The sequence below is a fragment of the Xiphophorus couchianus genome, chromosome 4 (assembly GCF_001444195.1).
Source record: "Xiphophorus couchianus chromosome 4, X_couchianus-1.0, whole genome shotgun sequence".
Lineage (NCBI taxonomy): Eukaryota > Metazoa > Chordata > Actinopteri > Cyprinodontiformes > Poeciliidae > Xiphophorus > Xiphophorus couchianus.
Window position 1 is genome coordinate 29,931,378 of NC_040231.1, and position 24,001 is coordinate 29,955,378.

The 24,001-nt window shown below is 40.4% G+C and overlaps 1 protein-coding gene across 3 annotated transcripts in view; it reads left to right on the forward strand.

Moving 5' to 3' along the window:
- phkb (phosphorylase kinase, beta) overlaps positions 1 to 24,001 on the forward strand; it is a 111,136-nt gene that overhangs the window by 81,759 nt on the left and 5,376 nt on the right. For 2 of the 3 annotated variants that reach the window (XM_028013888.1, XM_028013884.1), the window contains 11 exons: positions 4,387 to 4,442; positions 5,813 to 5,906; positions 10,664 to 10,747; positions 12,462 to 12,566; positions 14,452 to 14,534; positions 16,154 to 16,244; positions 18,557 to 18,615; positions 18,817 to 18,979; positions 19,307 to 19,388; positions 20,029 to 20,086; positions 23,073 to 23,163. In XM_028013888.1, the coding sequence (XP_027869689.1) occupies positions 4,387 to 4,442; positions 5,813 to 5,906; positions 10,664 to 10,747; positions 12,462 to 12,566; positions 14,452 to 14,534; positions 16,154 to 16,244; positions 18,557 to 18,615; positions 18,817 to 18,979; positions 19,307 to 19,388; positions 20,029 to 20,086; positions 23,073 to 23,163 (966 nt within the window). Of the gene's footprint in view, positions 1 to 4,386; positions 4,443 to 5,812; positions 5,907 to 10,663; positions 10,748 to 12,461; positions 12,567 to 14,451; positions 14,535 to 16,153; positions 16,245 to 18,556; positions 18,616 to 18,816; positions 18,980 to 19,306; positions 19,389 to 20,028; positions 20,087 to 20,313; positions 20,405 to 23,072; positions 23,164 to 24,001 lie in introns of all 3 variants that reach the window. The other variant, XM_028013885.1, reaches the window with a different exon arrangement.

Genomic DNA, 24,001 nt, shown 5'->3' on the forward strand with positions numbered 1-24,001 from the left:
GACCAAACACATTTTATCTGGCTCTGACCAGACCTGCTCAGAGTGCTGAGCGTTTGTATTCCAGGGTAGAGATGAATGGCCTTTTGCAGCTGCAGCACCCAGTAGGCGTCTGCAGCAGAAAGATTTAGTTAAAATGCCTTTTAGACAGATTGCATCTATGGATTAAGTGCTGCTGTACAGGCTGTATATTTGGGATAATAGCTGCTGATTAAGTCCCTTATTAAGTGAAAAAATATAATTTTGTCTTGAACAAACACAGCTGGGCGCTTCAGTTGAAACCAAATTAAATGAACGTAAGCTATTTTTTGACGACATGCTGATTTCATGCTCATATTCAGATTTCATAGATTTCATTCAGATTTCAGATTTCAAAATCTGATGTTGCATCAGATTTTGTACATGCATCAGTCGCACATAAAATGCCAGTATTTTTTTTTTAGTGGAGCTAAAAAGGGGCGTGTCCAAACTGCTCTACAGCGCCCCCCTGACTCAGCCTGGTGAATCGGCACAAATATAAACATTTTTGACATTTTGGTGCACAGAACATCTCTCAGAACTATGTCCTGAAACAAACAGGAAGTCAGCCATTTTGGGCTAAATTGTCCTTTTTTTTTCTTTTTTAAGAAAAAAATTTGTTCTTTTTTTTTTTTATTTTACATTTTACACATATTACACTTTGAAAAACTCCTACACATATTGAATAAACGGCTTCAAATTTTGTCAGTGTCACCTTAAGGGATGAGACATTAAATGTTGAGCTTTTGCGCTTGTCTAGGGGGCGAGACAAGGCCTCAAACTTTGCCTTCTCGCCACAAAATGTCAAACACTGTAAGTATCTCCTAGAAGATTCCAGATTGATCTATTTTCCATGTTCAACGACAATATTTGGTCACGTCCTGGCATCACCCTGTTTAACGCTGCTTGCAGCTTTAATGAATACTTTGTTTCAGTGTTTCAGCTTTCAGCTGCTTAATTTATTGCGTCGCTTCAAAAGGGGAGCACTCAGCGGTATTGAATTAATTACTGACGCTGTGATAAACAGTTGGTGTCCAGATGCCTCTTTAAACAATGTGCTTGTTTCCTACTTGACCTCTAAACTTGAGGGCATGACTGGTAGGAACAGCGAGGTTTCTCTTGCTGTTTGGTGCTGTTTATGTTTTCAGCACCTTGACCTGGCTGGTTGGATTTCCTAAAACCTTCGTACACTGAAATCACCTGTGTCGTTTGCACATTCTCAATTTCCGCTGCCTCATTTTTACGTCAAATCTCAGTTTAATCATTGGAGGATTGTCTTCTTGCCTTTGTTTTCAGGCAATAAACTCGATAAGGTGTTTGAAATCGTTCAGCCTCCTGATTCCTAAAACGCCTTTACAAAATTCCACAAATTCTCACCACACCATCCATCATCTATACGCTTGTGTTTTTTAGTTGCTGGGTGGCTTCGTCGTGGTGAGATTTATTAACGTCCGAAAAATTTTTTTGGCCTTGCGGAAGTAACTCGGATTGTTTTTAGGGTGACAGGCAAAATCCCGCAAATGTTTTTTTTTTGCAAGAGCACCGAGGTGCAGACCACATGGAAACACTCCTCGTATCATGTTATCTATGAAAACAAAATGGAGTAGCAGTTGTGCCTCTTTCCTCCGTATTGACATGCTCGCTCGGTATAAGTTAAGAAATGTAAAATCTGAAAATCGAAGTATCACTTCGATTTTAGCTGCTTCTGTGGATTTTAGAGCTGTTGGGGATTTCTGTTTTCTATGATGTATGTTTTCATTTGTGAAAACGGATCAAACTGCTTTTGAGCTTTGGGAGAAATGAGGTCTGTAGAATATTGAAAATGTAACACAAAAACATGCTTTTGAGATTCTGCATAAAACAAACAGTGAGCAGTTGTGAACAAGTTTTCTGACTCTTTGTCAATCAGTGACGCATCAGTGATTCGTTTTCTTGGATATTGGGAGGAAAAATGTATCACTTGCAGACTTTCTTTGAAAATCTCAGATCAACTTGATTGTTTTAACAATCAAGTTGATCAAATAATCGAATTTATGACTTTCATAATAATTTATGACAATTTTACCCTTACCAATTGTTGCAAAATGGTAAGAAACGGTTCACTTAAAGTCATAAAATAACACTATCAAAGTTAAAGCTCTCTGCCATCACTGGATGTCTGTATTTACTGTTGTCTCTATTTCGAAGCCTGACATTTTATGTCGTGGAAGGTAAAGGTTCTGGAACCATAAGGTCCGGTCTAGACTGAGCTGGTCGCAGGCTCAGGTTATTCCTGGATCCTTTTATCATTTCCCGTCCTGTGGGGAGACGGCCCGTCTCTCCATCGCCTCCCTCGGCCTCGGCGGAGCTCAGTCGCACTACACTGACGTCGTTAAAGAGAATCTGAATAGGTTGTTTACAGAAACATTTGAACACTCATTTCCATTTCCTCCCTGTGGCTGAACAGTCACTGAAGGAAGAGAGAATGGAGATCTCTATCATGCATTTCAGATCTTCTCCACCAAATTACCTTTTTTTTCTCTCTCAAGAGATCAGAGCTGACATGAGCGGGACATTCCTTTGTTTTTCTTTGTCTCATGTACGCCGCCTAAAGGCGAGGCTGTTAGTTATCTCCATCCTGTTTCGACTAAACAAAATGGCTGCCTGTTTGTCTGCTTGATGCGTGCATTATTCCTCTGCTCTGTGCTCCACCGCTGCCAACGCTTTGGAGCATCTGTGCTTGCCGGCAGGAGTGTTCGTGTTGCCATGTTCCCTTTTTTTCTTTTTTGTTTTTTTGCATGTTTGTATCTGTATTCATTTGTGTGTGTGTGTGTGTGTGTGTGTGTGTGTGTGTGTGTGTGTGCATCTCCTCGACGAGCGCAAGATGAAAGAGTCCTGTGAGTCACGAGCTGCTGTCTGCCTCCTAAATGGCCCTGGATAGTCACTCTGCGTGCTGATGAACAGCTCTGCTTACCGTTTACTAACTCACAAACTAAATGGCAGCCACTACTGAACGGAGAGAGAGGGATGGCAGCAGCACATCTTACACAATACATATCCGCAAATGGACATATACAGTTGTTGAAAAGCGAGAAATTGAAACCGTCGTGGATAAAAAATTGTGATGTGGCAAAGGAGCAACAACCTCACATTAGAAAGCAAATCTTGCTCACGTTTAGTCATAGAGTTTATTTAGAGACATTTAGTCATATTTCAGTTTGTCACACATAGTTGGTGTGTGAAGGAATTTGAAAAAGTTACAGATCTGAAAAGGAAGTGTTGGTTATCTGTCACAAAGAGATTGACACGCAGGACAAAGTAAAGCTGAAAAACAAAAATCCTCTTGTTGACGTATTACCGACTTACCGAAAGGACATGCAGCCAGTCAGTGATGATTTAAACCAGTGTAGGAGTGATAAGAGAAGAGACATTGAGCACAGGATCACAAACAAGCAAAAATCAGACGCAGGTTGTCGAGTCTGCACCAGCTCACGTGCAGCTTGTTATTTCTAATCATACAAGTTTAATAAAGTAGAAGTGCTAAGATGACGGGGGTCCGCCCTGCTGTTAAATTACTGAAAATATTAATGCTGTTCCACTCCAGGGTCTTAGACGGACTAATGACCTGTCCGTAGGCGGCGCTCTGCCTCTCATCCTGATATGTGCGTTACCTCCGGCCCCAGATATCAAAGGAATCGTACATTTCTTGCAAAATCCTTTTAGCGGGATCAAACAACCTGCGTGCAAATTCTGATGTTCTCCTTTTCATCTGCGTCTCTGAGATGCAGCAGAAGGAAACATCATCTGTTAACAGCCAAACATTATTCTCCATCGATGCTCCAACTTTCACTTTGCGTCTCTTTTGTCCTTGCTAATTTGCCTCCCGCTTCCTGCTGCCAACTACCTCAGGGTCAACCTTCATTGGTTATTTCACTTTCGTCAGAGACTGTGGGCAGCAATAACAAAACCTATTGTTGGCGTAGAAATGAGCAAGATGAATCTCAGCTGCCTCCCTCTGTGTTACCTCTTTCCTACTCTCACACACACACCCGCGCGCACGCACGCCCCTGCACCTTCACACACATCTGATTTGGTTTAATTAGATTCACATTAGTCATGTTTATGTTTTGCTTCACCACTGACTGTTGGTTGAGCTGCATCACTGAATCAGAAGGAATTAAGAGATTTACGTGCAAGAAAAGCAGCAACTACACGAATAAAGTATTAAAAGGAGGCAAAACAACATGAATTTAAACATTTGTAACTTTTAGCAGTGTTCTAAACTTCACAGTTCTGCCACAAAGGGACCAACTCGTGCAACACAACAGATGCGACATAAAGCAGAACATTGGTTGTGATGTTAATCTTCTCTGCTTTCTCTCTTGTTAACAGGGTCCCATAGAGAACGATGCTGTGATTCATGTGTCGCTGGTAGCCGAGAGCCAGAGGTAATCTTTCCGTGTGCGTGCGGGTGTGTGTGTGTGTGTGTGTGTGTGTGTCTACAAAGGTTCAATGTGCGCATCTTAATATGTTCCAGGTCATAGAGACGGGTTATTTTTCGCTTCTCTCTTCTGCTCAGCTCTGTAATTGCGATGAGCTCAGTCTGACCTCTGCTATCACGCCATCATCTGTCACTCTTTTCATTGTGGGCTCGTGTGAAGGGGTGGAGGCGTGTGTGTGTGCGTGTGTGTGTGTGTGTGTGTGTGTGTGTGCGGGCGTTAAACAGGGTTAAATGACTGTGAAGCTTGTCAACCTGTAGCTTCTGCCACGTCCCTGTAAGGACTCCCTCTTCACCATCATCATCACCATCATCATCACCATCATCTCCTTCTTTTCACTGCAGACCCATTTTACTGCCTGCTGCACAGAAGCTTTGTGATTGACACAGATTTACATTTTATTTCAAATTGTACTTTTTCCTTCCATTTTTTTCATCTTTACATGTGGATTATTTTTTTTATTTTAGCTGCCTGTAAAACAGTTCATAGAGAAAGTTAGAAGTAACAGAATGAATTAAGAATGAATGCAGCTTAGTTTTGGTTTTTGCTCCATCTGTAAAAGCCATTTGCTTTCCATCCTGGAAAGTTTCCCAGAGTTTTTGACTTTTTGATGGAGTTTATCTTACTTTACAAGGAACGCCTTATAGTCACGTTTAAAGCAGCGAGGCATTGTTAACATCAGGTTCTGTAGCGGTGTGAACGCCGCCGCACTCAAAGAAAAACACTCCGTCCCTCACAGCAGTCACCAAGCTCTCACCTTTGAGGTGAAAAATCTTTTCTTTTTTTTTTATGGTATTAAAAGTTTGTTTCCCCCAAAAAACCTCAGCTGTGTAATTTTGTTCACATCCAAGCACAGCACTGCTGAATGACGGCCAGGATGAGCTTCGTTTTCGACTTAGTGATATGTAAAACTCTCCGTCATTAGGTTGAAAGTTCTCTGAAAAGATTACCGCCGCTCAAGAATTTTTTATTATTGTTTTTTTTACAAGCAGGTCACAGGGGGATCACGGATCGGTTTGAAACACGTGTCTCGTTGCCTATGAATTGCATAGAATATGGCACTTTACAGCTTTTTTAACAACACTTTGTGTGTTAGACAAAATAAGGCCATTTTGGTGAGACGTCGGTGATTAGTTCCCTGAGGTATTGGGAAAAATAATTGATGCATTTAATATTTTCTGAGAACTTCAAGCTGGCTTAAGATTGAGCGAGATCAAAAGAATAAAATGAAACCAACATGTTTAGGTTGAATTTGACACATTTTAAGTACGTTGTAAGAATGACGAGTGTTGATGCGTTGAATCCTTTTGTCTCTGCAGACTTCAGGTGTTTTTGAACACGTATGGGATTCAGACCCAGACTCCTCAGCAGGTCGAGCCCATCCAGATCTGGCCACAGAAGGAACTGGTCAAGGTAAGTTTTGATCAAACTTTACCCGGCCACCAAGTTTTGCACAACACCGTCAACATTTGCTCAAATCTCAACAGTCCTTTCCATCAGTCACATGTTCCATTTTTGTCAAACTAATATCCGCCGGCTCAAAGTGTTTATTCTTTGAACTGGGGTTGTTTTTCCCCGGCGGCATGGGCGCGCATTGCCTGCTCAAAGAGTCAGCAGGACAGGAAGCTGTTTTGTTGTTGTTGTTTTAACCTCAGAGTGGCCAACTTTCTATTTCTCCTATCTCGATTTGATCCAACGACGTCTCCTGCACTTTCTGCATCTGTGCCCTCTTGTCTCCTGCAGTTTTTGAAGCCGTTCAATCCATTGCTAACATGTCGTGACATGTTTTATTATTGCTAGTCTTACTTGCATTCAAAGAAATGGACTTCAGAGATTGGAAGCATTAGATTGTTGGACTTCTGCAACATAAGAGCAAATATTTATGGAATTCAGAGCATAATGACTCAACATTTTATACATGTCACTGTTTACATCCTTTTTTATTTTGCATTAATAGGTATGGTTATTTTATTTGAGAGGTTCCATATAGGTTTGTTTATTTATTTATGTTAAAGTAAAAGCTCATTAACTCTGCCCCCTACCAATAAGCCACTGCCCCCCACCGCCCCCCCTGCTGAACTCCTCTGGAGCCGGGGCTGACACACTTCATCATTTGGCTCCATGCATATTTCACTGCAGTGTAAGTTACATTTATGTAGACAGAATATACAGAAAAGGCCATAAAACGTTATGACTAACATTTAAGCTGCTTTCTGTTCAGCTTCACCCTACACTAACATTTGTTTGGGTATAATTAGAAAACGTATTGATTGATTGGGACCGACCTGGTAGAAGCTCAACTGACAGTCTCATCTAAGTGATGCAATAATTTAGCGATCGCTGTTTTAATTACTGATTATATGGAAACAGACTTCAGTTCGTTATAAGCAGCATTGGCTTTTATAGACAAACGTTTGTCCTTGTGCTCAATTTGAAATGGAAAATTCTCACTCTTTGCTCTTTTCCTCTAAACTACCAAAAGTCAGTGGAAAGAAAAGGTTAATATTTGAGTAGCCTTTGCGTGTCGTCCCGGCAGCACACAAATCTACCTGACATCAGCGTCCCAATAGATCCTGGTTCAGTCATTCCATGTGCTTGTCAAGCCATCAGCTTGTCCTTTTTAGGTTTTTCCTCTTGATTGTCCCATCACTCACTGCAGAGCTGCAGCGACGCCGGAGTGACTTATTATCCCAACAGGGGTTCCTCGTGTTGATTGATCAGCATAATGGTAAAGTCGCTACTGTGCCAAAGTGACAATCCATAAACCTGCACAGTTTGCAGAATTACTCTCCAAAGGTTACATTTCTCATAGTTCTGTCGGAGATGAACAATTTATCTTCTGCTGAAGTCTAAAGGGATCTTAGTTTTCCTGCAACAGCTTTTTTAGCCAAGTGTTCGGAATAATGAACAGACGGGTGCTTCAGGAGTATTTTTGCAAATAGTGAAGCTGCAAGACTTCCTCAGAGTAACTCCAAGTAATTACAAACATCTCATGTTTTTAGTTGTTCTTTGGTTTTTTTTGCCGTAAAGTATTTCTTGACATTGAGGATTTCACCGCCTCTGAATCTAACCACGTCTTTCCTCATACAATATTCCCAGATGCTTTTGTTGAGCTGGTTCATGTTTAACTTTCATGAAAACTGACAACCTAATAAAAGGGAGTAATACTGAATGATTGTCAAACACCCAATTTGTACTTTCCTCTGTGTTTTGACCTTGTGAGAGATGTAGTCATAACTTACAACGAATCCTCCAATGGCAACGAAGTCAGCAAAGTGCATGTAGACTGCACCTTTCACAGAGCACAAAAATAAAATATGATTGATTTAAATTATTAAATGATACAGAATGAAATACAAATGTATGACAATATTTGAAGGAATCTAAGGGGAAAGCATATTTGAACGAGAATTTCTTAAGTTGCCTTTTAGCCGAGTCCCAAACTCTCAAGACAGTGGAGAAACAAAGGAAGTTGCTTCTACTGTCGAGGAGCAACAGCCTGGAAAGAGCAATCCACTGGAGTTTTATATCTGGTTCTTGGGAATATGTGAAGTTTTTGCTTTGCAGAAGTTAGATTGAGATTTGAACAAGTCAGTTATAAAGTAACAAAAACAATAAAGGAAGGAGCTGAACACTAGTAAAGTGAAAACTTCTGTTGGTTCCAGTTAAAAGTCTTACGGCAGAGTTTTGTCCCACGTGAAAAGTGCAATAATCTAGATGAGACTAAATGAAAGTATGAATATCAATCTAAATTTTGTGTTTTCCCACTAACCTTCTTAGTTTTTATCATTTCACTAATGATAAAAACAGATTTTGGACAATATGTTCATGTATTGTTAAATATTACATATGTCTCCTATTTAACATCTGATGAAGATACAGACGCTGAACAAAAATATCAACGCAAACGTTCTGCTTTTGCTCCCAGCTTCCACGGATTTGTGAACAGTATTTGAGAGAAATGGTCATTATGTGTATATAGAAAATGTTTTACATCTTTGAGTTTAGCTCAAGAAAAATGGAAGCAAAAACGGTGTATGGTGTAGATATTGAACAAGAGAGGCACCAGGACTGAACCTTGGGGTACACCATGTGTGACTTCTGTAACAGGAAAGTTTCTGTAGTCAACATGATTTTACTGGAGGATCCAAGCAAAGCTGTTGCTGTTGAATGATCAAGATTGTGCATAAGTATTCAGTGACAACTTCAGCCTATTACAGAATGCTATTTTCATCCTTTCCGTCTTGCTTCTTTAATGTTTTACGGATTATACGAGTTGTTCTGACACCCATTACACCAAGCACTGCTTCTGCAGCAGGTTTTCCTTTACATCCCTGCTTTTACCTGTAGACCCTGTCCCTCATCTGCATGTCTGCTGTTGGAAGTCTACCATCTCGGTGTCATCTGTCTCTCCTCTGTCATATCCGTCACTCCAAGCCTCAACTCCTGCTCTGCTGGCATTCCTCATCTGTCAATCTGTTGCGTGACGCCTTCCCTCAACGTCATGTTTTTTAAAAACGACCATTTTCTCCGGTCATACCATCTCTCCAGGTTCTGGTTTCTTTTCGAAGATCTTTCTGCCTTCTGTGTCTTCCCCTGTGTGGCCGTCCTACTCGCTACTCCAACCACATTATTGCCCCTAGGCTTACATCCTGTCCATTATGCCTATTAAATCAGAGACCTTCTCCATTGCCTATCATCTCCCTTTTGAACTGTCATACCTGCTACTTTTTCTTCCTCTCAACCTCTTTCTGTTTCTGCTGTGTGGCACTCAGCCTCACAGATGGAATAGGGAATCGGGAGTCAGAGCGGGCACCATGCTGAATATTTCATCCGATGCCCAGACAGTCGTTTCTTCCTTGACAGAATCTGTTTATCTCGGCGGCGCCGTCATCCTGGTCGCTATAGACTCTGTGATTTTTGCACATTCTTGGATTTTGGTCCATGTCAAGATTGTGAATGTGTTGCAGCAAAATGCACTGATAAAACCACTCATTAACAAATTTAAAGTATGAATAAATTGTTTCCTCTGCATTCAGTGAGTACTTCTTAAAATCAAACATTGAACATTCGTAACACTTTATTTAAAGGGGGTGCATAAGACTGTAATGACACCGTCATAAACCTGACATAACACCTGTCATGAACATGATAAAGTCTTCATGAATATTTATGACTGTTGTCATTAAGTGTCATCTGGTAAACAATGACACTTTAAATACAAAGTTGACATTGTTTAAAATGTCTTTGTTTTGACAACTTTATTAACCAGGAATCATCATCTGTCATAAATAGGTGGCGCTAAAGAGGGAGAGGTAGAGAAAATTCATAAATTGGATCAACCTTGAGTCAGGCGCCGCTCACTCTGTGAATATCCAACATTCAACTTGAAAACAACTTTGCTGCTGTAGTTTTAACGGCACAAACCTGCACAAACGGAGCACTGGGCACTTTTTGACGTGGGTGGGGTGTCGGCTTCACTCAGCTAAAATACACCAGCATTGTGAAATAACCTGCTTTTTCAGTAATTAATTATGTGTTTAGTGATCTCTAGTCTAGTCTAAAAGTCAGTGCAAAAATATGACTGACAAGAATTTTGTGTGATTTGAATGGATATGTCTGGCTATTTGGCAGCGAATGACGTTTTAACTGATGAAAAGATAATGGATTGTGTTTTATCTACTGTAATAAAAGCTCAATTCTTAGCATTTGTTTCTAAGGGCCTCTGTGAGCCAGTAAACTGCTGTTTTTTGAGACACCAGGTGTTTGGGGCTCATGGGTGTGCTTTTGTCCACTAAGCACGCTGCTGACGGCAGCACAGGGACCTTGATTACTGCTGCATTTCATAACTCAGACACCGAGCTAATATCCGTTGCTGCTTTCTATCACGGAGGACGATATTTCAGCTCATGAGTGGCAGAATCACAAAATGCCTCGGCGGGCCGGAGAGATATCGGGCTCATGCTTTCGTTGCGACGTGGAAATGGAATTCCGGAGCATGACATTTCAAATCAACTGCGGTATTTTCATTTTCAAAGTGGCACAGATGCAATCACAGGGATCCGTATGGAAGAGGTGTGCTGCGCAGTGTTTTCCCTGCGAGCAGAAAGGTCAGCGAGAGGATGCGGTGAAGGCTGTGCACACTGATTCAGGTCTTTGTGTTTCTGCAGGCGTACCGGTTTCTAGCTGTCAATAAGAAGCTGGGTTTGAGTGGGCGTCCGGATAGGCCAGTGGGCTGCATCGGGACCTGCAAGGTACTTGAGTTTGTGCTCATTCACCCACACACACACACACGCACCCACACACACACATCAGGATATGAATGCATATGTGCATCTATTTGTAGTTGTGCTGCATGGGTCAAGAGGGATGACTGATGCACACAGCACATATCGATCCGAATACATTAGTGTGAGCGTGGAAGCACACACACAGCATTCTGAGTTTAGTTGTCTCTTTCTCCAACACGCAGACGGCATCAGTGACTGTTGTTCAGATTCGGTTGATAATCTGCACTTAATTATGCCAGCTGCTGCTGTCGCACGCTGACGTTCTGAAGTATTCAAACCCGTTGAGCTGAAGGACAGACAAACACAATGCGGCGCATGATTGCGAAGTGGAACAAAAAGCAATTACAAAAGGGGTTTTGATTTCTCAAAGTTCAATAGAGATGCTTCCATTGATTATTGAGAAGAGTATAAATCATTTCTGACAAGCAGTTTGAAAAAATGTACATAAATCAAAATGGAAGATGCCTTTTACCAAAAGAAACTATTGACTGAAAAATCTGATTAAAATCCAAACATGCCATGCCGGCGTAAATCTAATTGAGAATTTGTGGCGTTACTTGAAATTAGGAATGCAGCAACATGAAAATGTGGGTGTCAATATTGCTGCAGTGGCCAGTTACTGATATTTAATGATATTACAGATCATATTCATTCTACTACCTTTTTAATATCTTGAGAAAAAAAAACAACCAACTTCACCACTGCTTCTTTTCTTACCCACAATCCCGCACTGCATCACACTCATTGTCTCATGACCAAACAAATACCACAGGACCAATCCGCTTCCCCTCCAGAAACAAATGGATGGAAGGAAATATTGGTTATTAGTATCAACCCAGTTTTATTTATAGGACCAATAGCAGTATGTAAAAAGAACCAAAAAAAGAAAAACGACTAAAGTCGGCCGATACCGATGTCCGAAATGTTCAGATATTCTCAATCCAAACTGAGTGATCATGAGCTGTATTTAAATTAACGGACGAAACTTTTAGTCTAGATGTTCAAAGGCATATATATTGACTCAGACGGGTCTGAAATGAAATGTATATCACACTTTTCAGAAATTTACATATAAAATGTTTAAAAACAATACGTCGTTTCCTCCCACTCCTCACTCACTACTGTGTTAGTGCGCCACAGTAAAGTCCTCTGGAGTCCACTTTGTAACAAGACTAATTTAGGTCTACATGCTTTTCAAGGCACTCCAGCAGCAATGCATCTGCTGCTTTTTTCTCACGCAGCGCTTAAAAAAAATGCTAGAATTAATAACTCGTTCTGCCCCACTTTCACTCCGAATGAGCAAATATCTGAGTTTGTGCTGAATGAAGGTCGCAGAACCAGATAACGTTGTACCTTTGGAACACCGCAACAAAGCCACCGCCAAACAAATGAATCATGACTCCAAACACATTAAGACAATATTATAATGGAACATTTATTGGGAAGATGGCAACATGCCAGAGGACATCGTCATCACCATCAGTTTTCTACCAGCTCTGTGTGTGTACTATGAGCTGATGCTGTGTCTTATCAGAAGCGGACTTCTTGTGACTTCTACACCAAGGACTGATGGCTGGTTTTATGTCCTGCCCAGAATAATACATTTCTAACTGCTTATGGGCCATCCATCTTCAGATATCACAGCAAGTGTGTGTGTGTCTGTCTGTCTGTCTCTTAGATTTATCGCATACTGGGCAAGACGGTGGTGTGCTACCCAATAGTGTTTGATCTAAGTGACTTCTACTTGTCTCAAGATGTTATGCTTCTAATTGACGACATTAAGGTGAGTCAATGTCACATTTCATTGATTTGGAAAAGCTTAGGTGATTTAAATACATTCACCTTGTCTGGTTTGAGAAGACATTAAAGCACAGACGTAAAAAGGAAGACAGACGAGACAATATGCAACCCTTTAATGGGATCGTGTCAAATTCAAGGTCTGGCTCGCCGCAGCCTCTTATGTGGCCCGCTGAACTTTAGAGAGGCCATAGAAATTCATCTTTAAAGTAATAGTTGTGTGCTTAAATTTTTTTTTTTAATCAGTTAAATCAAATCAGTTTTCATTTATATAGATCCGAAATACATCACTGTGAAAAAAAAGTTAATTGTTTTATTTCAAGATATACTAATCAAACGCAAAAAAAAAAAACAACTATCATAATTTAGTAGTTTAGCGGTTTCATTCTGCCTCCACCGGCCCTTTGACGACATTCATGATCTGGATGCGGCCTGAAACAAAAATGAGTTTTGCTCCCCTGCTCCAATATTAAGCGACCGATTAATTGTTAACTAGAATATGCAGATAAAAAAAAAAAACATTTAAAAAAAGCCATTTGCAGAAAGAGCAACACAAAGTTGTGCGTTTTGCGTTTAGAATGAGAATATTTTCCTTCGTCTCCCAGAACTCCTCAGGCGGTGCAGTTTCACCTTCACCTGGTTCTGTTAAATTCTCCCATTAACCACCTTTTGCTTTCCAACTATTAGTTAATCCACAAAAAAAAAACCAAATACAAAAATAAAAGCAGATTAGCCATACACTGTATCGATGTTAGAGCTGAACTTCTCACATGTTGATTTTAAAAGTTGTTTTTTTTTTATTGCAGGTGCATCATTTGATACAAAATGACCAATAATTCACTAAAGGAGTGCTGTGTTGTTGCATTTTAGGGAATAACATTTTTATTTTCTTATTTAAAAAAATAAGTAATAAGTAAGTACAATTATCGTATGTATTTGAATTTCAATAGTTTTTTCTAACAAGCTCAAGTGGTCAAATCCAATTACTAGTCAGAATAATCAAGTACTAAAATAGTTACTCGGAGACAGATTATATGCAAATTAGATTTTGGCTACTATAGCTGGAAAAGAAAAAGCTGGTAAGAGATACTTCTACCAGCTTTAAAGCAGGTATTGAATATACTTTGTTGGGATTTTAACATTTTGTGGCAATAAAAAGCAATTCCATGAAATAAACAGGCCCAATCCGAAGAAGGCAAGGAACAGAGATGTGTTGTTTTGCTTTGACATTCAGGCAATGAAGAGGACAGCCTGATGGGTCAGAAACCTGGGACACAATCAGATCACAGACTGTCAAAAAAAAAAACCTGCTGATCCAGAGCTGGAGGTTCAATCAGGAATGCAGTAAATCATTATCTCTGGCAAATTTATGGTTCCAGAACATCCAGTCAACCAGTTCACACAACCATTACTCTAGCGGAGTAATCATGTAAACGTTAGTGAAAAACGTTCCTGTCCAAGAGTGCTGTGGAGTAGAGAATGTTTTTTCCTGAAAGTCCGTTCACTTCTTAGTGCTAGATATTTAAAAATGTCCTCGTTTCCTGTTCCAGTGAAGAAAGCAGGTGTTAGCACAGCTTTGTTTCCCAAACGTTCGGTTATTTATTTATTTCCGATTGTAACGTGAATCCGGCGATAAGCCGTGTTTTCAGGAACGCTCCAGACATCCTACTGTGATCTCTCCACATCAAGACTGTGTTTGTGTTTAACGCTGAGCTGCTGGAGGAGCTCGGCAACGTAAACCCAGCTTCACAGCAGAGGAGGCTGAACTTTCCAAATGCCACCGACTCAAATAAAGGAAATTGAATGCTTTACAGCTGCAGCATGTGGGTCTGAGATGCTCTGTGTGTGTGTGTGTGTGTGTGTGTGTGCAGAACGCCCTGCAGTTCATCAAGCAGTGCTGGAAGATGCAGGGACGTCCACTCTTCCTGGTTCTCATCCGCGAGGATAACATCAAGTAATGCACACGCTCACACTCCAAAGCAGATCTTTTCCACTGTTTTACTTTGATGTGACCGTTTTCCCAATGCGTTCTGTCTTCTGTCTCATTTTGCGTCGCTGTCACTACATTCATCGCTGTCTCAAGCCTGTAGTGAAGCGTTTAAAAAGCCAGTTCACATTGGGTTTTTTTCATCTAACTTTTCTCCCTCTCTGCTGCCACCCCTTCTCCCGTTTTGTGTGCGCCATTAATCTTAAGTGGAAGAACGGTGCTACTGTATTTGCCTGCTGATTGGGTGATAATGTTTCTCATTTGTATCACTGCAGCCTGGCTAGTGGGCTGATTACAGAAGTATTGACTGTTACCCAGGGAGCCATACGTTAAATGCGCTACAAATGTTTAAACGGCCTCACTGCAGCGCCCAAAAATGAATCAATGGGCGCTCATAGCAGCAGCTCGATAGTCATTAGTTTGCCATTGATCAGGACGATGACCCGTACAGCAGTGACCCGTGACAGAGGACGGAATAAATGATATTGAAGTTTAGTTATATTTCCAGATTGCATGGTTACTACACGTTTGCTTTGAGTTGGAAGATTGATTGTGACTAGCAACGAAGAAAATCAAGAAAGAATCAAGTTTTAAAGATATTATCCAGTCGCAAGTTGTTGTTTTTTGGGGTTTTTTCTCCTAACAGATGTTTACTGGCAGTAAGAACCAAGCTTGGTAATAAAATATGAATTTCCCCTTATGCTTTTCTTTAAAGTACAATGGCAATTCCAGTTGACTGTGTTTAGGTCAATAACGTCACGAGAGGCACAAACACTGAGTTGATCAGCTGGATTTAATGAATTTGATGGCAGTTTTTGCAACGTAGGTTTTGAAGGGCAGCACTTGCATTTCCAAGGAGTTCACTCTTTGGTGTTTGTGTCGTTTGACTCTGATTCAAGCCCTCCATTTTCACCATCTTCCAATTGTGAAAATTAACACAAAATCAACAAATCTCCACATTTGTACGTGCTAATATTGCACATGTTTTGCAAACCTTCCAAAAAAAAAAATGGTCAAAAACATCAGGTTTAAGTGATGCCAACTCCCACCTGCAGGTGGCAGTAATTCTTACTTCTACCACACTGCTGCCTCAACTTTAGGCTGCAGAATGAATGACTGTTCAATCTGCCTGGCTGTTATTGTTTTCTTAACTTTTTTTCTTCTATCTGTAGATTTTGGAAGGGATTTCACAAGAAAAAATGCAAAATTCCTTGTAAATATTTCTAAATATGTTTCTCTTCACAAACAGGTTGATGTGCTTTGTTGCTGACAAATCTTTAAGACAGCGATTTAGTTTTCTCACATATGGCTCAAAGAAAAAAAAAATAAATATGACTAAATTCACAAAATTTAAGAGCTTATAGTATATTTGATGTCACCACCAAACACCTGAGGGTGGAGGCTTTTCTTTATTTTGGGGAGGGTAAAGTGCATACTGACTATAAATCAATGTCCAACAAAGGAATAAAAAATGAATAGAAAAATTCACCAAGTTTTCCTACACCTGACAAACTAAAGTGAGTTTGATTGATGCTCAGGGAAGGTCTGACTGGCAGCTTTAACCATCAAATATTTTATCTAACCAGAGGGAGCCGCTTCAATCCAGTGTTGGACATGTTGGCCTCTTTCAAGAAAGGCGTCATCGGCGGGGTCAAAGTTCACGTCGACAGACTTCAGGTACGTGAATCGAGAAAACCGAAGCGGCTTTTAAAGCGTCGCGTTCGGAATGGGAAGTGTAAGAATGCGCTTTACTGAGTTAACAACTGTGCAACAGCAGCACGCTTTCAATTCTTTATGAATGAAAACGCTACATTTTTCAATCAGAACTCTGTTGGAGTTCAAATATCGGGAAAGGGATTCAGAATTAAATATTGGACATGAGGGATGAAGAGCCTTTACAGCTGCGACGACAGTGAATTTAGCAGCCCTAAAAAATGTCCCCGGGGCCCGTTAAATGCATTATTAAAGAAGTGTTGCATCAGGGCACTGCGTCCGACCTGCTTTGGCACTACTAAAGCTGGAGAGTGAATGTAGCAGATAGTATTGGTTTGTAAAGGTGCAGTGTGTAGAAAGGTCACCGACGATGTATTTGGTCAAGATACATTTTCTGCTGTGTCATTGTGTCCATTTCCTCCTCAGTTTCTATCTTTGTGTGTTGTCTGTGAAAATGTTTTCCTCAAAGGGTCAGTGGGAAATCCCGTTTTGACTCTTAAGCATTCACGATCTTTACAGGTGTGAATGAGAGAGAATTGGCTGCACTGTTTCTTTGTTTTGAAGTATTTCTTCATCCTGGTTTGTCAAAGCAGAAACTGTTCCCCTGCCTTTTCTCCCTCTGCATGGTGTTTCTTTGACATTGTTATAAAGTCCCTTATTTGTTCAGCAGTATTAACTTTCATTTTTCCTTCACCTCTGTCTGACTCGTGGACACGATTATTGTTTGAGCGATACGACGGCGAATCGGGGCCACACTAAGAAAAAAAAAACAAGAATGAAGGGAAGAATCACGAGAACAAACAAGAATAAAGTCGAAATAATACGAGAATAATACAGTGTTACAAGAATAGAAGGAAGACTCTTACAAAAAAATAAATCCATGTATTTTTTTTAAGATTTCACAAGTCATCTGGGACCTGCTTTGCTATTACAGAAATTGGAAGATATGTTGTTGTTAATGAAACCCTAAATTCTGCTCTTTGTCATAAAATTGTGACAGAGAATTTCTGTTTGTGAGTCTAAAACACACTTGCGTTATATAATATCTCAATATGAACAGAATAAAGCTTTTATCATGGCCCAGTCAGTCTGGTTTTACATCTGATTTGGTTTTACAACATTTCTTAAAGAAGTGTGAACCACGTTTCTGCCCCACGTGACGATTACCAGTTACCAGATGTTTCTGTAGATGTTGAACCAGTCACAAAGTACCAATTTAGGTAGTTAACCTTTAATAAACTGAATTATTATTTAAATGTCGGTTCAGTTTGTCATCCTAATTAGTTTGATGACGTGGAGCATTTAGATGCAATAAGAAAACAAAAACAAGACATTTTCAAGATGTCACAAACAGTTTTTTATTTTGAAGTTACATAAAATAAATAGGTTATACAAAGACCAGAGTTGTTGTTTCTCCAAGCCTTTGTCTTGTTTCTAATATAAATTGCTCTAGAGTCGTTTAAGTTTCCCACAAAGGTTGCCATGGGGACATGCAACTGTAAGCATCCCAAAGTTAAACTCGAAGATACCTTGCCGAGACAGCGGTGCTCCGCAGAACAGACTGCAAGGAAAATGAGGCCGAGGTAGAACTAGAACTTCTTTCAACATTGGTAACTTTAACTAATGTCTTTGTCAAACTCCCGACAACTTTTCCTCCTCCAGCTCCTCTCAGACTGTATTTGTGGTGCTCAGCAGAGACTTCCACACAAGATTCTTCTTCTTTTTTTTAACTTTTTTTTTCTTTCCCCACCCTTTGCCTATTTGCCATTCAATTCACAGCTACCTCACGGCTTTGAAACACTTGTGCTCTTCATCATCTCATTGTTATGGAGAGCACAACCGCCCGTCTCCCGCGCCACTTCGTTTAGTTTTTGAGTTGACTTCAGCTGGAACGAGTGGTATCACTTTTGGACCTGAGGAGAAGGGAAAATTGGAAAAGAAGATCTCTTTGGAGATCTTCTAACTTTTATCATTACATGCGGCAGCTGTGTCCGTTTAAAAAAAAATTATTCGTCACTTGGTTTTGCACCTTGCTGGTGAATCTTGTTTTTTTGTTTTGTTTTGTTTTTTTACTGCATTTTTGAAGCATTTTATCTTTTCTGAGTCACCCAACAAACCTTGTGTACCAGATTGCTTCCTCCACTCCTGCTGGCACATGAGCCATTATGGATCCTCTATGACTGTTATGTCTCTTGGATGGTTGGGGCCGTATCACCAGAATAATAACTTTATAGTGTTTTTTAAATGTGCTGTTTTCCCCCCTGTTATTTTCACAGACCCTGATATCAGGAGCATTTGTGGAGCAGCTGGACTTCCTTCGCGTCAATGAGGCAGAGTAAGAGCTTCTTTTCTTCACGCTTTCCTTGTTAAATGTGAATGCTTTCTCTGCTGTGGTTGCAGTAAAAGTGAAAATTCAGGTTAAAGTGCTTTTTCTGTTTCACCAAAGGAAACCAAAACGTTATTGAAAGGAGAACATTGTCATTATTTCATGTGTCAAATAAAACTGACATGTGCGGTCCGTTTCCGTGTGCTAAAGGATCCCAGAGTTTAAGAGCTTTGAGGAGCTGGAGCTGCCGAAGCACTCGAAGGTGAAGAGGCAGACGAGCACGCCCAACGCCTCGGACCTGGAGCAGCAGCCGGAGATCAGTGTGGGGGAGTGGCAAAACAAGCCCACCTATGAGATCCTGCAGAAGTTTCATGTAAGCTGATTGTTTCAACAGAGCAATGATCCGAATTACCACTGTGTTCTTGTTAAACAGAGAAATAATTTTTAAAGAATCACATGTAAAGCTTTCGATCAAATAGTAACATTTCAACTAAAATATGATCAGGACGGGGGGTTTTATTAGCTGTTGCAACTTAATATCCAAATCAATACCCCAATTAGTATAAACCATGAACAATGTATCATTTTAAGTTGGTTAATGATACCATCATTTTTTTTCTCTCTTTTTTGAAAAATGTTGAGTTTGCATTCGGGATCACTCTGATCTTTGGTTATTCTGCTTGTCTGCGTGTTCATGCAGGACTGCAACTGCTTGGCCAGTCAGGCTCAGCTCGCCTGTATCCTCCTCAGAAGAGAAGGACCAGACTTCCTGGCAAAAGATGGTGTGGACACGCCGCAAATTGGTTCATAAATAAGGATTCTAGTGGAGCACCAGGGTGTCTTAGGAGAAATTATACAATAATCTTAGAAGACAATCAGTTAGCAGTTTTAAACTGTTGATTCATGCAGTGGTTCCCAATTCTGGTCCTTTGGGGGACAAGAGTTGCAGCTTTCGGATGTGTTTCCGCTCCAACACATCCACAGGTCACACCAGATATTTACTTTCACTGTAAATAAACTGCAGCCTATAAACCTGACCCAGTTCTACCAGTTCTATCTGGTAAAATGGGCCAAAAATCCCAGCAAACTATGGTAAGAAGCTCGTGAAAAGAAATGCAAAATGTTTGAACCAAGTCATATGATTTAAAAGCTAATTCTACCAAATACTAAACAAATCCATCTAGTAATCTAAATTTCTATAACTTAAGCTGACATTGGAACTAAAATGACATTTTTTTAATGGAGGTGTGTTGGAGCAGGAAAGCATCTACAGTAAAACCCTCAACATATCGTCTCTCGAGGGCTGGAGCTGGGATGCGATTGGTTTAATGTTTAAACTATGTTAATCTTACATGCTTCCCATATTCATTTAAGAGCAAAATTTAGAAAAAGTTATAAAATCAGCCATATTTGTGATTCCAGAGAACCTCATGGATGAACTGGAGAGAATCTACAGACGAGCCGGCAGCAGAAAACTTTGGTCTGGTATTCCCATTTCAACACACAAACATAGTGTTTGTCCAAAACATATTCACAGAACATGTAGCGTCATTTAGTGGCCTTATGGCGTCATGAGACAGACTTCCTCTGGAAGTAGCTTGAAATGCTTTTTGTTATTTCTTGTGTCTGTAGAAATTCATTTAATCACATTGTCCTGACTTCCCAAACTAACAAAACAAACTGTTGCGTGATCTGGATAAACTACAGGCTGGCAGTGCGGCATGCTGCTGCCATTACCAGGAAGTATGCCAGCTCTATAGCCCCGCACATCACCACAATACTGGTTCATGGAAAACAGGTAAAGTTCAGCGGGCGACACAGTAAATGTTCCCGCATGTTTTAGTTGCCTAGCTAGCTGGCTAGCTGGAGAGCTGTGTGAGCTGTGTGTTGACCTGTACGATTTCACCGTTCATTGTAATCGGATCCTCGTTTTTCTTCTAAGCAAAAAAATAAACCCTTAAAATTAAGATGTTCCTATTTAATTTACAAATAATGATAATAATACATTTGTTTATTTTATAATCAAAACTGTTGTAAATTTTTTATGTTCTAAAAACCTTCAAATTAGGAAAACTGCGATTAATGTGAATAAAGACGACAGAAATAAAAAATATATATAGGTGGACATAAGACAGTAGCTAGTTACATGTGAACAATCGCTTTCTAAACATCATTTTTAATGTGAAATTCTTCAAACAGTTTAAGTCACCAACATTCACTCTGCTCTAATTTACCTAAAAACTGGATTTTTTATTTGGCTATCTTGTCAATTTGTTACACTGCTGTATTTCTAGTGCATTAACTGATTTAGGAACATTGAAACCTTGGCTCACACAGTCAGGATTTTGGCGAGCCAGCTAGGACGCTTGCAGGAACCTTGAGTTGGATGTAATCCAGAGCTGAGCTTGTGGTCAGTGTTGGCTTTCTCTTTACATTAAAACCACAGAGGCTGAATCCCTTCCTCCAAGTCCATTCCCAGTGGCTCAAAGGCTGGCCGTGCACTGCAAATTAAATAGATTTTGACTCTTACCATAGATCATTCTATCTAAATACCTTGGAAAAAGCTTTAAAGTTACCATCGCAAACCAGTTCATAAAATGGAAGAACGAAAACAACATTCTTATCCACGAAAGCAAAGATTGTCTACTTTTTACATTGTCCTTCACAGAAATGGATTTTGTATTTTGTGCTTGTTTTGGGTGGGAACCATTTGAAACGATGTCGAATTTCTATTTGAATTGTGGTTTGCTGCTGGCCTCATCCACAAATACTGACCAAATGTTGCAGGTGGTTGTCATATGTCATAACTGGGTATTTGTTTCTCTCATCAGTGCCTTCTGTGCTCATCGTTTGCTTTCGTTATGCTTCCTGACATGACAACTTTGATTGTATGCTGTTTTATTCATCGACATTTTCAGCTAAGAGAAATGCACTTATGGCATTTAAAGATGGAATAGTCTTTTTGCTTGTTTTGTTTTGCTTGGTAGGGAATCTACCCCCATACTCAACTGTGTATATGCTCTCATTTTTCTGACATGGGCCAGCAAGTGAGGCTTGAAATAGGTTTTCTAAGGATCAGTGCTTTGACAGCATACCATGCTTTTTAAACTTTAATGCTTTGTTGATTTCCTAGCTGTACCTTTGTTTTCCCCACAAATGTAATCATGAAATACAACAACTTCTCAGGTAGAAAAATTGATTTGGACTTTTACTCAGCATATAATAAGAGCAGGCCGTGTTCCAGCTTATTCATGGCCTCATTCACGACATCGCCCCATGCTTCCACCACTGCTGTAAGAAATGTAAATCGTTCTTGTGTGTCATTAGTCATCCCTGGCTTTGTGTTTAGATAACTGCCATCTCAGTGTGCCATTTTTCCCTAATAGGATTCCTGCAGACAAGAGGAAGCATCTAGCAGACCGCGTTGAACCTCATGAATGATAAATTCAGACTTGCGTGAACATTAAAATATTTCCTAGAAAGTAAACTTGATATTGGAACTTCCAGAATCCAAATGATTCGATGTGATTAGGATGAACACTTTCCGGCACATTGCTACTGTAGATGTTTTCTGCAACCCTTGGTGTTATTGGATAATGTACAAAGGATACAAAGAAAGAAGCTACAGTGTTTTGTGAAGGTCCACTTTTGTACATTTTGTCACAGATACAAACTTAAATATTTTTATTTGGTTTTTACTGTGATAAACCAATACCAACCTTTCGATAACTCTGGATCAGGAAGAAGATGCTATAACAAGCAGTTTAAGTCAAAGGCAATCTGACTTTTGTTCAGTTTTTCCTGAAGATGTTTCAACACCCCTCCAGGAGTCTTTAGCCTTTTCTCCAGAGGAAGTGCTTCAACCAGCTCTCTCTCAGTCAGCCCCGGACAGATTGTGGCGCCTTAAGAACGCATAAGGCATCAACTGGCACCAATTAAAAATATAGCAAGCGTCTTCAGAGAAACTGGCCACCGAGGGGTGCACTTATAAAAGGACATCATCAGTGCATTGACCAAAGCTTTTCCGTGCTCACAGCCCGCACAAGTTCCTGCCGATGGAACACCCTGCCAATGAAGACCAACCCATCTTGGCCAGATCCGAACTAGACAGTAACCGGCTAGAGAGAGACTTGACAATGGAGAAGGGGCTTTTGCCAGTTCTGTTGAGCAATATGTCTGCTTTACATTCCTCACTCAACTGACAGACTCCTGGATACGTGTCGAAACATCTTCAGGAGAAACTGAACAAAAGTCTGGTTACTTTCGATGAATCTTGTGCTACTTTATGTTGGCTTATCATGTAAAATCCCAATGAAAGGCAATCAAATTTACAGTTGTAACATGACAAAATGTTAAAAATGCTTTAAAGACTTCTACAAGGCGCTGTACATATTAAAGTCCAAGCTGTAAATTTGTTACTTGTCCTAAATATCTCAAGAATGTTCTTGTGTCTTTTCGCCCATTAGGTCTGTTGTCCGTCTTGCTGCCAGTCTCTTAACTAAGCTAGTGGACAGCCTTGCCCCCAGTATTACTAGTATTTTAGTGCAAGGCAAGCAGGTAAGTGGACACAGAGACCTGAGTACACAGAGACACAGAGAGGGGCCTGAGTAAAATGTTCCCCTTCTCTAAGGGTAGTATGTTGGGGAAAACTGTTGGCGGCATGTTTGGCGATTTTAATGTTCACTGATTAGCAGAAAAAGCAAAATCTCGATGTGTACATCGCTGAAGGCTCCTCATGCTGTATCCTATGGGAACTATTTGGGCCAGCTGCTTGCGCATGTCCCTCATCAAAGCTTACATCGACTGTGTTTGTGATCCAAGCTGTAGTTGCAGATACAGCAAGGCAACAAGCATAACCTATCTCCCGCCCCTCCATCGCCCATCCCAACCCCCGTTTGGCCACACAATAATTTGCAACCTGTGTGGATACACGATTGACACACTGACTCATGAATTGTGTGGATTCACCACATCATGCCGGATGTCTTTCAGTTCATCATTCTCTCTCAAGTGGTATTCAGAGATTAGCCTCCTCTCGAGAGTTCCAGTTATCTTGCTGCATTTTTCCCCTTCTGAACACTTTTAGGTATTTCATTATGCTGAAGTAGCTCAAGGTGTGAATCTGCATATAGATTGCCAATGAGGCAAGAGGGTAGGCTCCTCTCGACATGATTGGAAAAGCCGATTTAAAATTGGAGACGGATGCCGCTCCTCTCTTTACAATAAAGTATTAAGTGGAGGCAGAACGCGGCGCTGTCCCATTTGAGTGAGTCTTCATTCTGATTATATTTCACATTGTTATTGAAATCTGACAGCGCGTCCTGCACGGAATCCAAAACTTCATTTCAGCTGCAGGCTTTCGCGCTTCCTCTCGGATCCGTTTAGATACTCAGAT